Here is a 20,881-nt window from a genome sequence, read left to right on the forward strand (position 1 = left end):
ATCACTATAAAAATTTGAAACAATTTTTTTTCATTGCAGTCCTGTGTTATTAGTTTAGTACTTCCTTGACGTTGTTACTTCACATTAGCTTCTTTAACAATGGTTCTGGGACTCTTGCTGATAGAATGTCTGAACTTGTGCGGCACTTCAAACATATCCTGTTCGAGATGAATTAGTCCCCTCTGTCCACTCATGTTGATGGAAAGCACGTCAGTGATGCTGACAAATGGTGCATCCACTTATACATCTCAGATGAGGCTTGTCCAGAGACTTTTGACCAATATTGCATCACAGGTAGCGAAAGGCCACCGAGAACGCTCCACCCTTCCCCTCCCTCGAGGGTCGCTGCACTGCAAAGGGGCAAGTTCTCTCTGCCCCGGCAGTAAGCTTTCACTTGTCTCTCGTAAAGTTTGATTGAACACAATCCGCTGGCTCACGTATCTCGAATGGCAAGGGAGAAATGTAGAGACGCTGTTAATGTAGTCCATTTAACTACCTAAGTCCCCGTGCTACGGCGATATTATGGCTTACCGACAAAATACAACCTTTCCGAAATTGCCCCGAGCTTTAGCTTAACTTGTAGATTACCACTGCAGAAAGTCTTCTTGCACCCCCTCCCCCACCCCCCGCTAATCCTCCTCCCCCTCTGTTCCGTAAATTAAAGCGACAAACATCTGAGGAGGACACATCACGACGACATTGACGACCGCTTTTAACTGCACGTAAAACGTAATAAACTGATGTACCGAGAGGCCTGTCCGGTCGCTTTCCTTTTTACTGTTTCCCTTCTCCTGCCCACTCCTCTCTGTCTTTTCGCGTCCATTAGGCCGTTAGCAAAGGCTGCCCGCCAGAAGCTTCCTGTAAGCTAAATCCCCTGAGTAATAAAACGGCAGCGTTTTTTTCACACTCATACATCTGTTGCTAGCGACCGAGTCAGATAATAAAAATAAAATACATGCAGGAGTGTATCTACGAGGAAAGCAATTTCACAAATACCCCTGACCCTTTTTTTGTCATGTTAACCAGATATATAAATAGTCCCATACTCAGGGAATGAGCGTAGAGCGAGCAGGTGCAGTAATTCTGTATGGCTGCTCGTGGCAAGGTCCTACTGGAGGTTGTTTGCCGTTACCTTCCTCCGACCTGCTACGAAGTGTCCAGTGTGTATCTGTGTCGTGTGGATGACTGGGATAAGTGCTTTTGCAGTGCAGTGTTGCGTTTATGTTGTGGATGAAGGGAAGCAGTGCCGGCTCATAGCCAACTCCTTTCGAAAAGCGCTAAGGGGTCCGCTGAGATTAACATCACTACCCGACGAACGAATCACCATTGACAGTGACACATCCCCTCAGTTCGCGAGACACTGCGGAGATGTTTTGGAATATAGCCCGGACATTGACGCAAAGACTGATGATGAGAAACTTTACGCCACCACCTGTTAAGAAGAAAGGTTCAAAAAATGGTTCAAATGGCTCTGAGCACTATGGGACTTAACAGCTATGGTCATCAGTCCCCTAGAACTTAGAACTACTTAAACCTAACTAACCTAAGGACAGCACACAACACCCAGCCATCACGAGGCAGAAAAAATCCCTGACCCCGCCGGGAATCGAACCCGGGAACCCGGGCGTGGGAAGCGAGAACGCTACCGCACGACCACGAGATGCGGGCTAAGAAGAAAGGAAAGTGACACATCATGAAATATCGGTCCAATACTAATCACTTTGTGCATACGTTCATGACGTAACGGATATTCAATGTTAAACTCTTCAGTCGATTCGGAACTGACGTCCATCATCAATATCAACATGAGGTATGACCGCTACAGGCACGAATATACTTCTGCATTCATCGTGCAGTGGAAGCAAATACCATCCGAATGTCATACTGAAGCATTTCTTGCTATATATATGTGCAGACTAAAGCGACGAATGAAAATTTGCACTAACGCCGGGATTCGAACTTGGTTCTCCTGCTCACGAGGTAGATGCGCTAACCACTACGCCACCCTGGCGCGGGGGCTTAGCGCAACTGCACAGACTACCCTAGAACGCTTCCCTCCACAATTCAAATTCCCAATCACGCCTCAGCCAAAAAATGGTTCAAATGACTCTGAGCACTATGGGACTTCACTGCTGAGGTCATCAGTCCCCTGGAACTTAGAACTACTTAAACCTAACTAACCTAAGGACATCACACATATCCATGCCCGAGGCAGGATTCGAACCTGCGACCGTAGCAGTCGCGCGGTTCCAGACTGAATCGCCTAGAACCGCTTGGCCACCGCGGCCGGCACGCCTCAGCCCACAGTGTTCCCCCTAACTCGAACAACATTGCAGAAGCTCTCCAATTGTACTGGAATAGTACCTCAGCATCGAAAGAAACGGGAGATCCTGCCTGGTACCCAGACATAGGTGCTTTAATCAAACGAAACTGTATGGTACCAGAGACCTTTTCACGTCTCAACGATGTACGATGTATGTATATAGACTGAAGCGACGAATGAAAATTTGTGCCAAGGCCGGGATTTGATCAACTGTGCTAAGTCACTGTGCAGGGTGGCATAGTGGCTAGCGCATCTACCTAGTGAACAGGAGACCACATTCGAACCCTGAACTTGGTACAAATTTTCATTCGTCGCTGCAGTCTGTATATATACAAAAAAGCTGTTTGAGACCTCTGGAACCGTATAGTTTCATTTGATTTCTTTCCATGCCTGAAACAATTGCTGCTAGTTCATGAACAATGGTAGCCGTCTTCCCATCGCATCGCAGACATCTCTTTGTGTGACAAATCATGGGACTGGAAAGGCCAAACATGGATATGTTCATTCCTCAAGGCGTTTATTGTGTGAATTGCAGTGGGGATCTTGCATTATCCTCCTGGAATATGGCAAGTGAGATCATACTCATGAGAGATGTAACAACAGGGTTTAACATTCTTGCCACACGCTGGCGACCATTCAGCCTCCATTTAACAATTACCAAATCAGTCATGTTGTCACGTCCAATAACTCCCCGCAATATGATTCCAGGAAATGGAGAGGTATGGGTCTCTAGGATCACTGTTTATTCAGACCTGTTTCCAGGTCATCTACGGACACGTCAGCGTCGATCTGACTGCCACTTACAGAACTAAAACTCGTCACTGAACACAACAGAGTGCCTCTCAATGCCCCAGTTGACTTTGCCTCCAAACCACGCAAGTAATCGTTGTCTATCGTATGGTGTTTGCAATAAACGACGAATGTAGCAAATGAGGGTCTCAACCCAGCTTCCAGTAGTCCTGTTGTCGGCTGTTTGTGCTATCACTATGTTTGCAGACTGTTCTCGGATTTCAGCTGTTGTCATCTGTCTATTCGTCATAGCCAAATGATCAGTTCTACGATCTTCTGGCGGTGTAGCCCTTCTGGAAGGACTCTTGCCTGCTCTCCTTGCCACGCTATTATCCTGAGAGCACCTCGTCATTTGCTCTACAATGATTGTATTAGAGACAACTTTATGTGCCATCATTCGGTATGTTGCTTCTATGTCACTCATGCCAATGATTAAGACACCAGCAAGAAGACACAATCAGTACTCTTACTGTGCGATAGTAATGGTAATATTGTCGGCGACAGCGTCACTAGAGCGGAGTTATTAAACTTAGTTTTCCAAAAGTTCGTCACCAAAGAGGACGAAATAAATATTCCAGAATTCGAATCAAGAACCGGCTGCCAACATGAGCAACTTATGAGTAGATATCCTCGGTGTAGCGAAGCAGTTTAAATCTCTTAATAAAGGCAACTCTTCCGTTCAAATAGTAGACCAATTAGGTTGCTTTCGGAGTATCCTGGTACAATAGCTCCGTATTAGCAATCATATACAACCGCTCGCTCGAAAGAAGATCGGTAGTAAAAGACTGTAAAGTTGCAGAGGTAGCGCTAAGACTGAAGGAAGGAATTAGGAGTAATCCGATGCATTACAGACCCATATCGCTGGCGTCCATTTGCAGTAGAATTTTGGAACATTTATTGTCTTCGAAGATTACGATTTACCTTGGAGAAAACGGTCTGTTGTCACATAGCACGGGTTCAGAAAGTATCGTTCTTGTGAAACACAACTAGCTCTTTATTCGCATGAAGTAATGTGTGCTATCGACGGGGGCTCTCAAATTGATTCCATATCTCTAGATTTTCAGAAGGCTTTTGACACCGTTCCTCGCAAGACACTTCTAATCAAATTGCATCCTTATCCAGTATCACTTCAGTTGTGCGACTGGATTCGTGATTCCTTGTCAGATAGGTAACAGTACGTAGTAGTATGATATCTGGCGTTCCCCACAGAAGTGTTATACTCCCTCTGTTGTTCTCAGTCTACACACACTATTTAGGAGACACTCTGAGCAGCCCTCTTTGATTGTCTGCAGATGATGCTGTCATTTAACGTATAATAAAGTCGTCGGAAGATCAAAACCAATTGCAAAATGATTTAGACAAAATATCTGTGAGGTGCAAGACGTGGCACATGTTTCTGAATAACGAAAAGTGTCAGATAATCCATGTGAGTATAAAAAGAAATCCGTTAAATTTTGGTTACATGATGAATCGCACGAATAAAGGCTGTCATTTCAACTAAATATCTAGGAATTACAATTACGAAGAACTTAAACTGGAGCGATCACATAGATAATATTGTGGGGAAGGCAAAGCGAAGACTGTATTTTATTGGCGGAACATTTAGAAGATGCAACAGCTCTATTATAAAGATTGCCTACACTATGCTTGTTCGTCCTCTTGAGTACTGCTGTATGGGACGTGATCCTTGCGAGGTAGAATTGACGGAGGAGTGCGAAGAAGCGCAGCTCGTTTTGTACTATCGCGAAATAGGGCAGAGGGTTTCACGGATGTGATGAGTGAATTGGGGTGGAAATCATTAAAACAAAGGCGTTTTTCGACCGGCCGGTGTGGTCGAACGGTTCTAGGCGCTTCAGTCTGGAACCGCGCGACCGCTACGGTCGCAAGTTCGAATCCTGCCTCGGGTATGGATGTGTGTGATGTCCTTAGGTTAGTTAGGTTTAAGTAGTTCTAAGTTCTAGGGGACTGATGACCTCAGATGTTAAGTCCCATAGTGCTCAGAACCATTTGAACCATTTGAACCAAAGTCGTTTTTCGTTGCGGCGAGATCCCTTCACGAAATTTCAATCACCATCTTTCTCCTCCGTATGTGAAAATATTTTACAGTCGCTAACCAGCTTACGTAGATCATCGCGATAAAATAACAGAAATCAGAGCTCGTACAGAAAGATTTAAGTGTTCAATTTTCCCAAGCGCTGTTGGTGAGTGGAACGGTAGAGAAATAGTCCGAAGGTGGTTCGAAGAATCCTCTACCAGGCACTTAAGCGTGAATTGCAGAGTATTCATGTAGCTGTAGATATAGACTCTCGGATATAGACCCTGAAAATGATAAAGATGGCGATAAGCTGCAAGTGTACGTCCTTTGGGGTACGCTGTGTTGTGGTCTCTACCTGGAAACTTCCAGAAGAGTTAGACACAACCAACAGCCATGCTGTGCTTACAGCATTCTTCATCTGTAGGACAGCATTTTTTTTGACGATGAAATTTTAGTAAACATTTCCCACAGATACGAAAGTGCTGCGTATCAGTTTTTCGTAAGATTATGCCAAGGTGTTCATAGTGTAAAACTTTTATTTTCTATCAGTGTATATTTCATAATCAAAGTGTATTATAACCATCTTTTTGTCCCTCTTCGTCGCTCGCCTCTACTGTTTGAGCACGTTGTCGCGAACCATTAGAGTGAAAATGATACAGACGCTACACGACCCTAAGATGAGTATTTTGAGGTAAAGAATCATACGAGCTCCTGAATGTGCAAAGTTACAGTTTATGTAACAAACAAGTTTTCGGTGCATTAACGCTCGTGACGCTCCCTTGAAAAACGATATACAGTTGTTTGATATGGATACGATGAAGTGTACTACTGTTCACAGTTCACGATTAGTTGGTCAAAGACGGAGAATTACTCGTTGCAGGAACTAACGGACAAGCGTTTACTGGATGGTACTGCAGGATGGTGACCGAAGGTCCAAACTAATGTGTAGGGAAAAGTTACGCAACACCATAATTGGAAGAAATTTATCATCAGGGATGAAAACTTAGGAGGAACCACGTCGTTCAGACGACAGAGTTCTGATCGAGACTCTCTACAAAGAGAGAATTTGAGCAGATGGAGATCTATATCGTGTAGGATACAATTCATGAAGGCACCTTCAGCTTCACAGTGAAATTCGAAGAATGTGGTGTGAAGAGTGTTGGTGGAGCGGCAAAAACAGCCCTGTCATACAAAACATGTGAAAGCAATTGGGTCAAATGATTCTCAACCAGGTGTACACTTTTGTCAATGAATTATCCAGTGTTGTAATGCGGTGCCGAACTTCCTATAGCACGTATAGTTTATAGATAAGTTCTCTTTTAACTGTGATGCTGTTTCCAACTACCGAAACAGCCGTGTCTGAAGTAATAAACATTAATAAACCAGCCTCTCTCAGATCTCCAAAAACGATTCTCTGCAACTTCTGGTTTAAAATTACGTTACGTGAACTATTCCGATCTTATTTGGTACAACTCTATTTGACTGATGAACGTTGCCGGATGTTCATTCGAGACATCTACCTGATATAAATACATATACATATACATAAATTGAAAGGGAACATCCTGCCCCATTGGGCAGCGAGATCGCCAGATCTCTCCCTAATGATTTTTCCCCTAAGGTGCTACTTGAAGTCGTTGATGTTTGAAACCAAACTGAAGACGGATTGGTTCTTAAGGTCTTACCTGCCTGTCTCAATGTAAAACAGACAACAGGGATACTTGCGGATGGCAATATTTTATGCGCCGTTGTAGTGCATGAACTGAGACACAGTCATTCGAGGTATACCACCTAGTTGATAGCGTATCATCTCTTACATTTCGCCAGTGGGCGACCTTTCAAAACAAGGGCCATTTATCTTTGATGCTAAGGTCCCATTTTTTTAAAAGACTTGCACAAGCTTTGGTAGTTACTATAAGGCATTTGCAAAATTGTGTCAGAAATTTTACAAGATACTTCAGCCATTCTTTTCATTTCTTCATGTTGTATCTTTGGCCTGCTGAAAAAAAATGAGGAAGCACCCTTTCGTAATGAATGAGATTTTAAGCTCAAGAAAATGGAAAGAGATCCTGGCCGTAGGATTTTACCGTAATATTCATTAAAATATGGCAGTTTACTGGATAATGAGTGTTATTTATTACTAAATAATTTTAATATGACAGTCATCCCATAATTCATGACGACTACAGTATATCGTGCGAACATGTGGCATAATCGTAATCGCAGTAAATACATTCGAAAGCCCTTGGCAAACATTACCAAAATCAACCGAGACATTGCGGCCGCATGCGAGTATGGCTCGGCACCAGCGCCTGAAAGGTTCAGTGTGTGGTCGGCCGTTTTAAAGATGGACCTTCCCCCAGCCACTCTATTCACCAGACCTCAGTTCATGCGATTTCGATCTCATTCCACAACTGAGAAAACCATTGCATGGGAGGCACTTTTTCAGTAGAGTGAATGTCCTCGGGGCATTTTGGCGATAGGTGGCACACATTGATGGCAATGCCAATGGCATTCAGTGCACTCCCCATTGTTGGCAACGCCGTCTGTATGCACTGGAGGACTATCTTGAAGCACAATAGTATTATTGTTCATTTTTGTTCCATTTTTACTCTTTGACAATAAATTTACACAGAGTTCCAATGCATGTGCTTCATTTCAACCTTTACCGTGATCTCCTTTACTGGAACCCTATTTTAAGTTGGCATTCATATACACACTGCCGCACCAATTCAGTTCACATCGTGAAATTTTCATGCTGTCGCTTTATCACAAGATATACCATAGTTGTTATGACTTTCGGAATAACTGTCGTATTTGCCACTTCTTGTTCTAAGTTTCGTAAATAATCCTTGATTTTGTAGCATGAGTTATTTAAGAGGTATGCTTTAACTATAGATTTAAATCTTTGCTTTTTTTTTGGTTCTTAATCTTCCAAATGGTTAAAATGGCTCTAAGCACTGTGGGACTTAACACCTGAGGTCATCAGTCCCCTGGACTTAGAACTACTTAAACCTAACTAACCTAAGGACATCACATACATCCATGCCCGAGGCAGGATTCGAACCCAGACCGTAGCAACAGCGCGGTTCCGGACTGAAGCGCCTAGAACCGCTCGGCTACAGCGGCCAGCTCTTAATCATACAATTTATTTCGTTGTAGAAAATGCTGTTTTGTGTGTTTTGTTTGTTCAGTCTTGGTAAATGTAAGTTTAGTCTGGCTCTTGCTCCCTAGTCATGAATGCTCCTGTTTGTGAAACAGTTGCTATGTCCTTCTTGCTGTGCCTAATAGATTGATAGACGCACTGACATGGTGCGGTTAGAATCCCCGGCTGTTTAAAAAGAGATTTACATTGAGCTCAGTTACTATTTTAGTTATTATTCGAGCAGCCTTTTTCTGTTGTTTGAAGTGCCAGTACAACAGAAAAGGGCTGTTCGAATAATAACTAAAATAGTAACTGAGCTCAATGTAAATCTCTTTTTAAACAGCCGGGGATTCTAACCGCACCATGTCAGTGCGTCTATCAGTCTATTAGGCACAGCAAGAAGAACATATATATTCATTCCCGACCAATAGTTTCTTATATCATAGTAGTCATTATAGCTTCCTTTGCCATCTGCATAATTTTGACCCTAAAGTTTTGAGATATCCTGTATATTCCTATTTCTTTACTGCTTGTCTCTCCCGTGGGTAGCCAGGCGCATTTTCTCTGGTATTTCGGCAGTTAGTCCGCAGCTCGTGGTCGTGCGGTAGCGTTCTCGCTTCCCGCGCCCGAGTTCGATTTCCGGCGGGGTCAGGGATTTTCTCTGCCTCGTGATGACTGGGTGTTGTGTGATGTCCTTAGGTTCGTTAGGTTTAAGTAGTTCTAAGTTCTAGGGGACTGATGACCATAGATGTTAAGTCCCATAGTGCTCAGAGCCATTTGAACCATTTCGGCAGTTATTTGCAATTTCGTTTTTACAGCGTGTAGCTGGTGTCAGCCCAAACAAATTCTGCTCGTCATGACTTTCATGGGACCCCAGGGTCGACGGAATGTATTGGTTTGTTTCCCGTGTGAAACATAATGTTTTTTAAATCGATATTTTACGTGCCCATTCGACTGAGCCCTACCATATTAGTCGAATGCGATATTCGTTTTACCGATATGTGTTAACAGAAACAGTAAAATATGAAGAATAACCAGTGTTCCAACAGCGACTGAGCAGCACGCTTCAGCATGGCGGTAGCAGTGAGAGCGGGCCACGACAGTGACGTCGTTGCTGGAGTACTCGTTGTTCCCTATGTTTTACTGTCCCTGTTAATACGAGTACATATCGGTAAAACGAATACCGCACTAGACTAATTTTGGGCCACTTAATCGAATGGATACGCAAAATTCCGCTTTAAAAATAATTTTGCTTGTAACGGGACACAAACTTATGCTTTCCATCGTCGCTGGGCGTCGCATGAAAAACGTTGATGAGCAGCATCCAGCTTCAAGTTTCAAAAACAAAATTAACAATATTTGCCGAAATATCAGAGTAAATGCGTCTGACGACTCTTAGGAGAGTCACTCTCTATGTAGTGTGTTGCAGACTATTCATCTAAATTTATACAGGAGATAGATTACTGCAAGACATACATAACTGTAATAGAAACACATGGCTACTGACTTAAGCTGTTCAAGACAGCATGTCTGTTCATACACTTGTTCGTCCATGAGGGAGCAAATGGACGACAAAATCACTTTGCCTGCCTTAATGGAAGGACATATCACATATTCCCTCAAATTGTGCAGCCAAACTCTTATAGATATATCTTTCGATGTTAAGTGAAATATTCTTGAGAAGCTGGAGGGGGGGAGAGAGGGGCAGGGTTTTGCCTCAGCAGCTTGTGAGGGGAACTGCCTCTGACAGCTGTGTTCCACGGCCAATGGATCGACCAAGCTAGCCTCGACACCGAACCCATATGGCGTCAATTTCTTCATTTAGTTGTTTGGGAGAATATCGTTGAATCGAAAGAAGGTCTCATCGCAGAAATTGCCATCGCCACTGGCATATTTAGGTATCAATGTCTTCAATTTATTAGAATCAGGTCAAAATATTTCGGTCTGGCAGTGAAGGGCTGTATCTTTTAACTAAAAGAAGCACAAATTTTTTGATGCGACCCCTTTTTAGGTCAGCGTACTATGTCCAACGATTCTCCAATGACTAGATTCTATCTCTGAAGCGCGACGCTGGAAGATCTGTAAATCCGTATCTACGACTGTTATAAACTCTTCACTGAACTGAAAACTGTTTCCACCCAAAATTCGGATTAGACGTGTGGCTGACTCTGAGCACTATGGGACTTAACATCTGAGGTTATCAGTCCCCCTAGAACTTAGAACTACTTAAAACTAACCTAAGGACATCACACACATCCATGCCCGAGGCAGGATTCGAATCTGCGACCATAGCGGTCGCGCGGTTCCAAACTGAAGCACCTAGAACCGCTCGGCCACACCGGCCGGCTTTAGACGTGTGAATAGTCAGAAGTCAGACTGTACCAAATCTCATGAATGAAGAGCATTTTAAAATAATTTATATTTCACGTCTCTCTGTTTTCCCACAGCTAACAAAGCTCTGAGATACGTATGTACATTGTCCTGATGGAGTTTTTGTCTCTGTATCAATCTGTCTGTTGTACCCCTTTTGTCGTTCTGTTGGTTCGGAGGACTTTTGTAATATTCGCCACTTATTCTTTTACCCTTCGCTAGGTTACAAATTACGATAATTCAATTTCAATTCTAGAGAACTATGTTCACAATCTTTCGAATGCGTCTTTTTTGCCGAACCCGTACCGTGCAGATCAGCTTTTCCCAACACCTAAAACAGGTTGTGGAGAAATCAGAACTTCCGAGACAGTTATAAGTTTTTGCAGGCATCACTGACTTCATCATACAGTGAAACGCGTATCAGTCATGTTGTGGTGATTGCTCTGTACTGGTTACTTTGTATTGATCCAAACACTTCCTGTGTCTCGGAACGTTTGTAAAGGCCTTCAAATTACATTTTTGGTACATTCAACAGTACTGAGGAAGCAGCCAGTGCCTGATTTTTCTGTGCTACATTCGAGAATTCAACCTTGCACAAAAGTGTCCAATGGCGGCTTTGTGTCGTTACGTTAAAAACTTCACCAAAGTGCCAACCTTATTTGAAAAGAGAATGCAAACAAACTTCACATATTATGTGTCAAATTCACTTTCGGAAATTATTCAACCATGTGCCTGTTTGTAGCAGGGAATGTTCTTTTCGTACGGACAACCCTGATTTGTGGGAAAACCTTGACAGCAATTCACCACGTTTATCCATTTTTGCTCTTCCCATGTGTTTCTTTTCCTGACTGTGCGCAACTTCTCGACACTAGTGTGCCGGCATGGGTGGCCGAGCGGTTCTAGGCGCTACACTCTGGAACCGCGTGACCGCTACGGTCGCAGGTTCGAATCCTGCCTCGGGCATGGATGTGTGTGATGTCCTTAGGTTAGTTAGGTTTAAGTAGTTCTAAGTTCTATGGGACTGACGACCTTAGAAGTTAAGTCCCATAGTGCTCAGAGCCATTTGAACCATTTTTGACACTAGTGTAGTAGGAACTAGATTGTACGGCAAAGGAAATGAACAACAGTCGAACTTGTGGTCGTATCAAGCGAGCTCCTCGGCTGTTTGTCAACAGCTGAATCTGCTTATTCTGGACGCATCCTAAGGCGTAACTGCCCTCACTCAACAATTTCCAGAGTTGTCCTGTTTCCTAGCACTCAACTTCTATTTGCTCAGCACAAAAATTAATCATCCTTTGTAGTTATCCAGCACGATGTCGATTGTTTAAATGCCACTATAATTCGCTTCCAGATCCTTGACAGATAATTTAAAGATTCGTTATATGGTCATTGGTATTTCAAAAAATAATTTTCATTAACATCGTTATCACAAATGACTCTTTTATTGTTTTGTTTATGAAAACCGATCATCATATACATCGAAGTGACAAGAGTCGTGGAATACCTCCTAACATAGTGCTGGACCTACTTTTGCCCGGCTTAGTGCAGCAGGTTGACGTGTCATGGATTCAACAAGTTGTTGGAAGTGCCCTGCAGAAATATTGAGCTATGATGCCTCCATAGCCGCCCACAGGTGCAGAGGCGTTGCCGGTGCACGATTTTTGTGCACCAACTGAGCTCTCGATTATGTCCCATAAATGTTCGATTGTATTCATGCCGAACGATCTAGGTGGCCGAATCATTCACTCGAATAGTCCAGAAAGTTCTCCAAACCAATCATGAACAATTGTGGCCCGGCGACATAGTGCATCGTTGTTTGCGAACATGAAATCCATGAATGTCTGCAAATGGTCTTCAAGTAGCCGAACATAACCATTTCCAGTCAATGATCGGTTAAGTTGGACCAGAGGACCCAGTCCATTGCATCCAAACAAAGCCCACACCATAATGGAGCCAACAGCTTGCACAGTTGCCTTGTTGACAACCTGAGTCCATGACTTCGTGGGGTCTTCGCCACACTCGAACCCCACCATCAGTTTTGCCAACTGAAATTGGGACTCATCTGAGCAGTCCACGGTCTTCCAGTCGTCTAGGTTCCAACCAATATGGTCACGAGCCCACGAGAGGTGCTGCAGGCAATGTCACGTTGTTAGCAAAGGCACTCACATCGGTCGTCTGCTACCATAGCCCACTAACGCCAAATTTCGCCGCACTGTCGTAACGGATACGTTCGTCGTACGTCCCATATTGATTTCTGTGATTATTTCAGGTAGTGTTTCTTGTCTGTAAGCACTGACAACTCTACGCAAACGCCGCTGCTCTCGGTCGTTAAGTGAAATCCGTCAGCCATTGCGTTATTCGTGGTGAGTGGAAATGCCTGAAATTTGGTATTCTCGACACACTCTTGACACAGTGGATCTTGGAATACTGAATCCAGTATCGATATCCGAAATGGAACCATCCCATGTGGCTACTTCCAACTAGCATTCCGTGTTCAAAGTCTGTTTATTCCCTTCGTACTGCCATAATCACATCGGCAATCTTTTCACGTCGATCGAATGAGTACAAACGACAGCACTGCCGATGCACTGCCCTCTTATACCTTACGTATGTGGTACCACCGCTATCTGCATATGTGCATATCGCTATCCCATGACCTTTGTCACCTAAGTGCACATTGTAGAGTGACCCTTCGCCAGAATACGTCCGCTCACTATGAGTTTTCACGCAAAGTTCTGACAAGCATACATTTGCTAGAATAGGCAGGAAAACAAAACTAATATATAAAATACTTTTTCAACTTCAGTATAATAATGGTAAACGTTACAGTTTACGAAGTTCTTAACACAAATAGACCCACATTATTACAAAACTGACTTGAACTAACAAAATTACACTGATATAAGAAATATACGACACTTCGCCTCACGAAAAGCATAAAAAAACCGATACCGCACGTCACAAAAACAGTGTAGAGACCGATACCTGACTTTCCGACAACAATACTGAACTGCCCGAAACCCTGTGTCAGGAACTCCTACACTGAACTGACCGATGCCGCTGGAAACACTATAATCAACTGTTGAGTCAAGTATTAACTTTCCTGCTACCTGCCGCTACATTGCTTTGATATATACTGTATATACACTGGCACTTAACGAAGCGTAGCTGCAAACATACATAAAATATATGTACGTGTCAGTATGTCTGGGGATGTGAATCTGTACATATGTTTGCGAGTGAGAGAGAGAGAGAGAGAGAGAGAGATTGAGAAGCAGGGAGGGTAGGAGAAAGGGCAACGAGCAATATAATATGTATCTGTATTGTGCGCATGTATGAGAGCTTTGCATTCGTACCTGTGACCATGCGAACCTGTATAATTTTAATTCCTCCTTTTCGGCACCAGGAAGCCACGGGCCGACGGTCGAAGCAGACGAGAATCGAACGAGGCACATCTCAGGTTAGCAGCCGTTCTTCTGTTTTGTTCTGTGTGGCGTCCGCTTCCTTTCCTCTTCCTACTGAAAGTGACAGCCCGAAACGCTCTGCTGGCGCACACTCTCGATTACAACTATTCCCATGTAGGACTGCAGATGCTCTCATCTCAGAACCCTGAGCTCAGCTGGAAACAGCACACCTCTACAACACTCGTCCTGCCAGTTTTGGTTGGGAAATGAAAAAGTGAAAATTACATACAGTTTGTTTATACGACAATGACTTTTACTCCGATTTACGTATCACACACACACACACACACACACACACACACATGCTCCAAAGTTTTCACTTCTTCAATGGAATAACGATCTCCCAATACTGAAGTAAACATAAACATCTAAGCCCTACGGTCTGAAAGACTTTTTCTATGCTGTGAGGTAAACAGAGGAACCGGAAAACAGCTCTAGAATTTGACTCTTTATAACCATGTAGGCAGCGTTACGTGTCCTGACAGTAAAGAATGACTCCTTTCATTTTTGACAGTTTGCTCTATCTCTGAAGTATAAACCTCGATTTTCAGGTAACCATTACGCAAATTTTAGCGACAAACTGCTGCGACCTCCTTAAACTTTCTGTGCTCTCTTTGGTTGCATGATAGTCACATGAACTTAATTCTTAATTTGAAAGTTTAGCACGATGACATAATTTTGCTACGAACATTTTCACGACTATAGTTGCAGATCAGTTTCTACTAAATACTGTGGCTGATTAACGTTGTATGTTCTGACAACGCCATTCGCTAATTATGACTGAAACACGCAAATAATGCTAGCAAAATTTTCTGGTACACTGATATGCAGAAATTATGTATTCTATCCCTAGCTCTTGATTGCAGTCATTATACTGCGAAATCTCCCAGAAAAAATATGGTGAGAATTATTAGATAGGCAGTAACAAACTAACTGAATCGATAACAGATATATTATGACAGTTGTTATATAAACATCATCAAATATAAGATTTAACAAGTTTAGTGTCACTCTGAAACCAGATTTTTATCGATAACATTAAAAATTACTAACGATATTAGTAAAGCTTTTTAAACAACAATGCGTCATGCGTGAAAAAAATATATAAAGAACTCCTACTGGAGATAACCAGTTCTGGGAGATTATTTGTATTTAAGTAAGTTCTGAGAAACAGTTTAACGAGAAGGCATGAAAAGCAAGTCATGAACTGAGAACTCCTGTTTGGTAGTCTGGTGAGTAGGTTGTGTTATACAGCGAGGAAAGAAAATGGTTCCAGAATTCAAAAACTGTGTATGTGTACGAATTGTATTTATCTGGGAGATACAGTAGTGCAGAGAAGAATAGATATAGGCATGTTGCAACATTGCATCAGTTAATGTGATCATCACATGTTGACTTGACATGTGTTGTATTTTAGCTAACATTAAAGTATATGTAGCACATAATGCGCCTGAAATATCTATTAGGTTGGTGCATAATTTCGTAGCGTTTTTTCATAACTTAAATAAACACAACAGATAAACATAACAAAGACTTTAGTCATCAATAATATACTCTCCTTCACTACTACTGCCAACCGTAGGGTAACTTTTCGACTCTGTGACTGTAGAAATCACGTGGTTTCGAGGCGAAGAACTCGTCGAGTCTGTTCGGAGCGCATTTTCATCCGGAAAGGAAATTCCTTAAAGGTTGTGTTCGATAAAGAGCCGCAAAGGCGAAAAGCTGAGGGCATAAGATCAGGTGAATAAGGGGTGTGCAGTACTATTTCTTAAACCAACTCATGTATAGTATTTTCTGCCAGGTTATCAGAATGCGGGCGGGCGTTATCGTGGCGTAGTATCACTACATGCAGTCTTCTTGGTTGTTGTTCTTGGTTTGCTTCTGCAAGGTGTCTCAGTTGTTGATAGTAACACGCCACGACGTCACATTTCCACCAGATGCATAACATTATCTTTTGTGGATGTGTGCAGATCTCTGAACGGGGAGTTGATGTTTTGTTTTGGCCCAAAAAATCCTTTGTTTTCTTCATGTCAACATAAAGACACCATTTCTCGTGTAATTTTGGCTTAGAGCACGCAGCTCCCCCACACTCAATATTTGAACATTTCCCTCTGCATCCAAATGTCGCACGATGGTGGAATAATCACAATTCGTCACATTTGTTAGTTACCGAGTAATCTACGTGGATCTGTACGGATTCGTGATTTTAAACGATCATCATCAAACCCCCTAAGGCCTTCCTGACCGCGGAGAGTCACTAATGCGAAAATCCTCCTTACAATGAGAAAATCATTTTCTTTCCGTGCTCTGTCCAATAACATTATCCCCATACATGGTGCAAATGTTTCTAGCTGCTCCGCAGCTGCCACCCCTACACTTAATTCAAACAGGAGACTATGCCTGAAAGTTCTGATTCCTCCACTTGAAACTTCCTTTTCTAGTGCCCACAGCTCCACTCACTTGTCTCCAAATGACAAAATGACAATGTGTAAACTCAAATAGCAACAGTGAACTGCAAATAAAAAATGACAATCGATAAATAAACCCGTAGTAACCGGAATACCAATATGAAAAACAGAAACTCTAAGAACTTATGCACCAACCTAATATATTGCTCAGCGAATAACCTGGGACAAAGTAACCAGTCACAGTAGAAAGTTTTCTATCTAATGACTTCCAGGGCCAATAAATATTTTATTTTCAATATTTCGTATGATTATTGACCGAATTTAAAATTTTTGAATACTGTCACAATCTACTGATTAGGAGGTGTAATCTTAAGTTACAGGTTTAACACAATAAGAAAAGAATTCCAATTAGAAACAGTGTAGATGTCTTGAGGCCGCGCTAAAATAGTAGAACTCTATTTCTCCAGCATTTGAGGATGACAGCAATTAGCGCCTTCCAATACACTTAATATATAATTTCACACCATTCTGAAACTGTTACTCGCTGACACCACCCACAAAATAATGAAAGGAAAGAAATTTATAGCTTACTATGTTTTCGCTGTTCTTGCAGACTTCAGCATTAGGCATAGCGTTTCCATGTATTACTTCTTTATTGTAAAATGGCGTTTCCATGTATTAGTTCTTTACAGTTAACTCTACTCGTAACATATTTTGCAGACAGTATCCACATGTACCACTGAAAGTGCGTGCAAAATTATATCGTTGTACGACACGTACTTCAGGAGATATGACGTCATAAACACTGAGATACGTAAGAAATCCAGCTTTTGCCTAGAACGGAGCGCATACTACCCAAACTCCACTCATCATAATGACAGCACTTAGCGAATTCCAACAAACTTTTAACATAATTTCAAAATTTTTCCAAACTTCTTCTCGCTTACGCGCTTAAAGACGAATATTTAACACAATAACTCATTTGTGAAGTAATTAGAAGTTTGAGTCTTTAAGGAATCGGGGATTACTGTTCAGTGCCTAAAGGGCTAATTCTGTGTGGTATTGTCTGCGAAAACCTTTGCAATAGTTGTAGTTTCAAATAAGTAAACGCTCTTTCTTCTTAATTTCGAATCTTACTCACATGTTGGTGTAATTACTCTCACTGGTATAACTAAAACCTGCCGTTTTCGGAGAATATACCCGGAAATTGATATCTTCTTTCAGTCAATTTATAATTTCCTTTTCGCGGCTGATAATTTTGATTGCCTATTAATACATTAATTTCTCGAAGCCTCCATCTCCAAAAGCAATATTTGTGTTACTTTCCGCTTTTATCAATTATTGTTCGTGCTTTTATCATACTGAAAATGCAGCCGACTTCACAACGAAAATAACGATATGATTTATACATAAATTCCAGTCATTCCTCCCTAAAAAACATAGAGAAGGCAACTAGAAACGAAACACAAGATCCTATTTGACAAACCATTCCAGCCTTCGTTTTAACACACGAAGGGAACCAAGGGAGACCTAAGTCTGCATGGACGGATGCGGATTTGAATTTCGCTCCTCCTGCAAGCGCAACCTCGCTCATTTGACACCAACACTTCACCGAATATGAGTATTTTTATGCAGAATAGGATATTTAACAAGAATTCAGATGATTCTTTTCTTCAATTAGCCGTTAACTGGCCATAAAGTCAGTTTCTTATGGGTACAGCGCAGCATGGAATCTTATTACACCTGCTGGAAACCTCATTGCTGTCATCAAATTTCAAAGATCCAGATATCTGTATGAGCTGCCTTTCAACCAGCAAAGAGCGTTAAGGGCTGCTCACTCTTTGTCCTTCTTTGAGGTTCAAGTCTCTTGGTTCTGGGTGAGCACCTGGTTTCTTGCACATTTACGGCGACGGCTTTGCATGAGCTAATATGCTGCATTCGTATATTCTGTGTTTTGCAGTTGGTATGCGTTGAACTCCATAGCCTCTGTTTGTCGATTTTTATTTCAAGAGCAAAGTAGTTGTGATTAGCTGTGCACAATCATTCTTTACTTCCCTTCCTTCTCTAATAAATTCTTGTATGGAATGTTTAATCGTCTCTGGAAAAATGAGCTTAATGTTATGCAGCCAGCATAAAGCGCTTTCTTTTCTTTTTGTTCCATTTCAGATGATATCTTTGCAGACCTTTGTATGTAGTACTTAACTTGCTGCTGCTCTCGTAAGGAGTATATTTCTTTTAATGTGAAAATTTATGTTTGTACTATTTTCTGTCAGAGGATACCTTCAAACGTCTGGATTACAAATGTTTTATAGCTTTTCAAGTCTTGCATAATACAATGGAAGATCGACGAAGAAATTACACATTGACAAAGGAAATTAGTAAATCACAGAGATTTCAGAGGAAAAATGGAGTGCTGCCTCGTAGCAATTAGATGAAGAAAAGAAGGCATACAAAGAGAATGCATTAAAAAAGGATGTTTTTAAGGCCGTTACACAATGGAAGAATGTAATCCAGATTTTAACACACCTAGTTATTCCGTAGATTTTCTGCATAGCAGTTCAAATTGAATACAGCGTTCTGTCTTCAGTGAATAGTAATTCAAAATAAGAGGATGCGGTAATACAGCGGCAACGAAGTTTGACATTCTGTTCCATTTAACTTCTCTCTGCAGTAAACGATAGCGACTTCGCTCTTCTCCGCTAGCTTCGTTACGAGTTAAGTTTACTGGATTTCACAAATGCAGGAAAAACCACAAAAGGAAGCAGGAGGTTTTCGTTTAATGTCCCATCGAGCACTAAATTTTTAAAGACAGTACACAAACTCAGGTTTGGGAACGATGCTGCAAGTAAAAGGTCGTGACTTTAACCATCTCAGCGACTGCTTCAAAGTGATCTTTAGGGAAGTGACCAGAATCATGAATGTGGACGGACAGACGTCGATTTGATACCTGCGCCTTCCGAATCGAATATTAATCCAGAGACTTAACCACTATGCCATCTCGCTCGAAAAAAGAAGCAAATCAATAGATAATAGTAATTGGGAAGTTTAGACTATATGTTGAGTGTGACTAACCGTAACCAAAGAGAGAAACGACCATACTTGTTAATTTCTTAGCGTAAAGTTGTGAGACCAACAAACGGAAGTAATTCAGTTTTTTCTCGAATGCAACAGGACACCAAATTGCGCACAGAGTAGCCCTACTGAGTAACTTGCTCCATAAGGGGACAGCAGCAGTGGAAAATATGTCTGTGAATGTTTTTGTTTTGTGGACGGGCACAGCTAGAATACTTGATATACAATCTGGTCAAAAATGTCCAGACACCTGTTAGTGGACATTGATATGGGATGTGTCAAACTTTCGCTTTTATGATGGCTTAAGTAGGGGCACAAGGGGGTCATCGCCCCAATGAGGACATCGCCCCAAAGTAGGTCACCCCAGACCAGAACGTCGTCCAAAAGTAGGTCACCCCCCACCAGGACGTCGCCCCAAAGCAGGTACCCCAGACAAGGACATCGCCCCAAAGTAGGTCACCCCAGACCAGGACGCCACCCCAAAGTAGGTCACCCCAGACAAGGATGTCGCTCCAAAGTACCATTATCCAAGATGGCGGCGATGACGTCACCCCAAAGTAGGTCACACCACACCAGGACATCGCCCCAAAGTAGGTCTCCCCAGACCAGGACGTCGCCCCAAAGTAGGTCACCCCAGACCAGGACGTCGCCCCAAAGTAGGTCACCCCAGACAAGGACGTCGCCCCAAAGTACCGTTATCCAAGATGGCGGCGATGACATCACCCCAAAGTAGGTCACCCCAGACCAGGACATTGCCCCAAAGTAGGTCACCCCAGCCCAGGACGTGACTCCAGACCAGGACATCGCCCCAAAGTAGGCCACCCAGGACAAGGACGTCGCCCCAAAGTACCGTTATCCAAGATGGCGGTGATGACGTCATCCCAAAGTAGGTCACCCCAGACCAGGACGTCGCCCCAAAGTAGGTCACCCCAGACAAGGACATGGCCCCAAAGTACCGTTATCCAAGATGGTGGCGATGACGTCACCTCAAAGTAGGTCACCCCAGTGAACCACTGTCCAGTGGCATCACTCTTTACCCCACCTCAAGCGTCGATTAGTATTGCCTACGGAAACATGTGGCTTGTGAAGAGCTCCTCGACTGTTGTACCACATTCTTTTTAACTCCCTATGCACGATCATTGCACTAGACAGTCTGCTTGAAGCACTTTGAAACTCACTGATTTCATGCTATGTTTCACAACCACCATCCCCAATCCTCGACACTTTCTGTCGGCCTGTTTGGCCTAGGTTTAGCTTCGAGTTTCCAATTCATAA

At 42.6% G+C, this 20,881-nt stretch overlaps 1 protein-coding gene across 1 annotated transcript in view; it reads left to right on the forward strand.

Moving 5' to 3' along the window:
• Window positions 1–20,881, forward strand: part of LOC124616477 (follistatin-A) — a gene marked incomplete at its 3' end in the record, with an annotated part of 208,879 nt that overhangs the window by 175,824 nt on the left and 12,174 nt on the right. The window contains exon 6 of the mRNA XM_047144787.1: window positions 14,069–14,122. Within this exon, the coding sequence (XP_047000743.1) occupies window positions 14,069–14,122 (54 nt within the window). The remainder of the gene's footprint in view (window positions 1–14,068; window positions 14,123–20,881) is intronic.

The sequence above is a fragment of the Schistocerca americana genome, chromosome 5 (genome assembly GCF_021461395.2).
Source record: "Schistocerca americana isolate TAMUIC-IGC-003095 chromosome 5, iqSchAmer2.1, whole genome shotgun sequence".
NCBI lineage: Eukaryota > Metazoa > Arthropoda > Insecta > Orthoptera > Acrididae > Schistocerca > Schistocerca americana.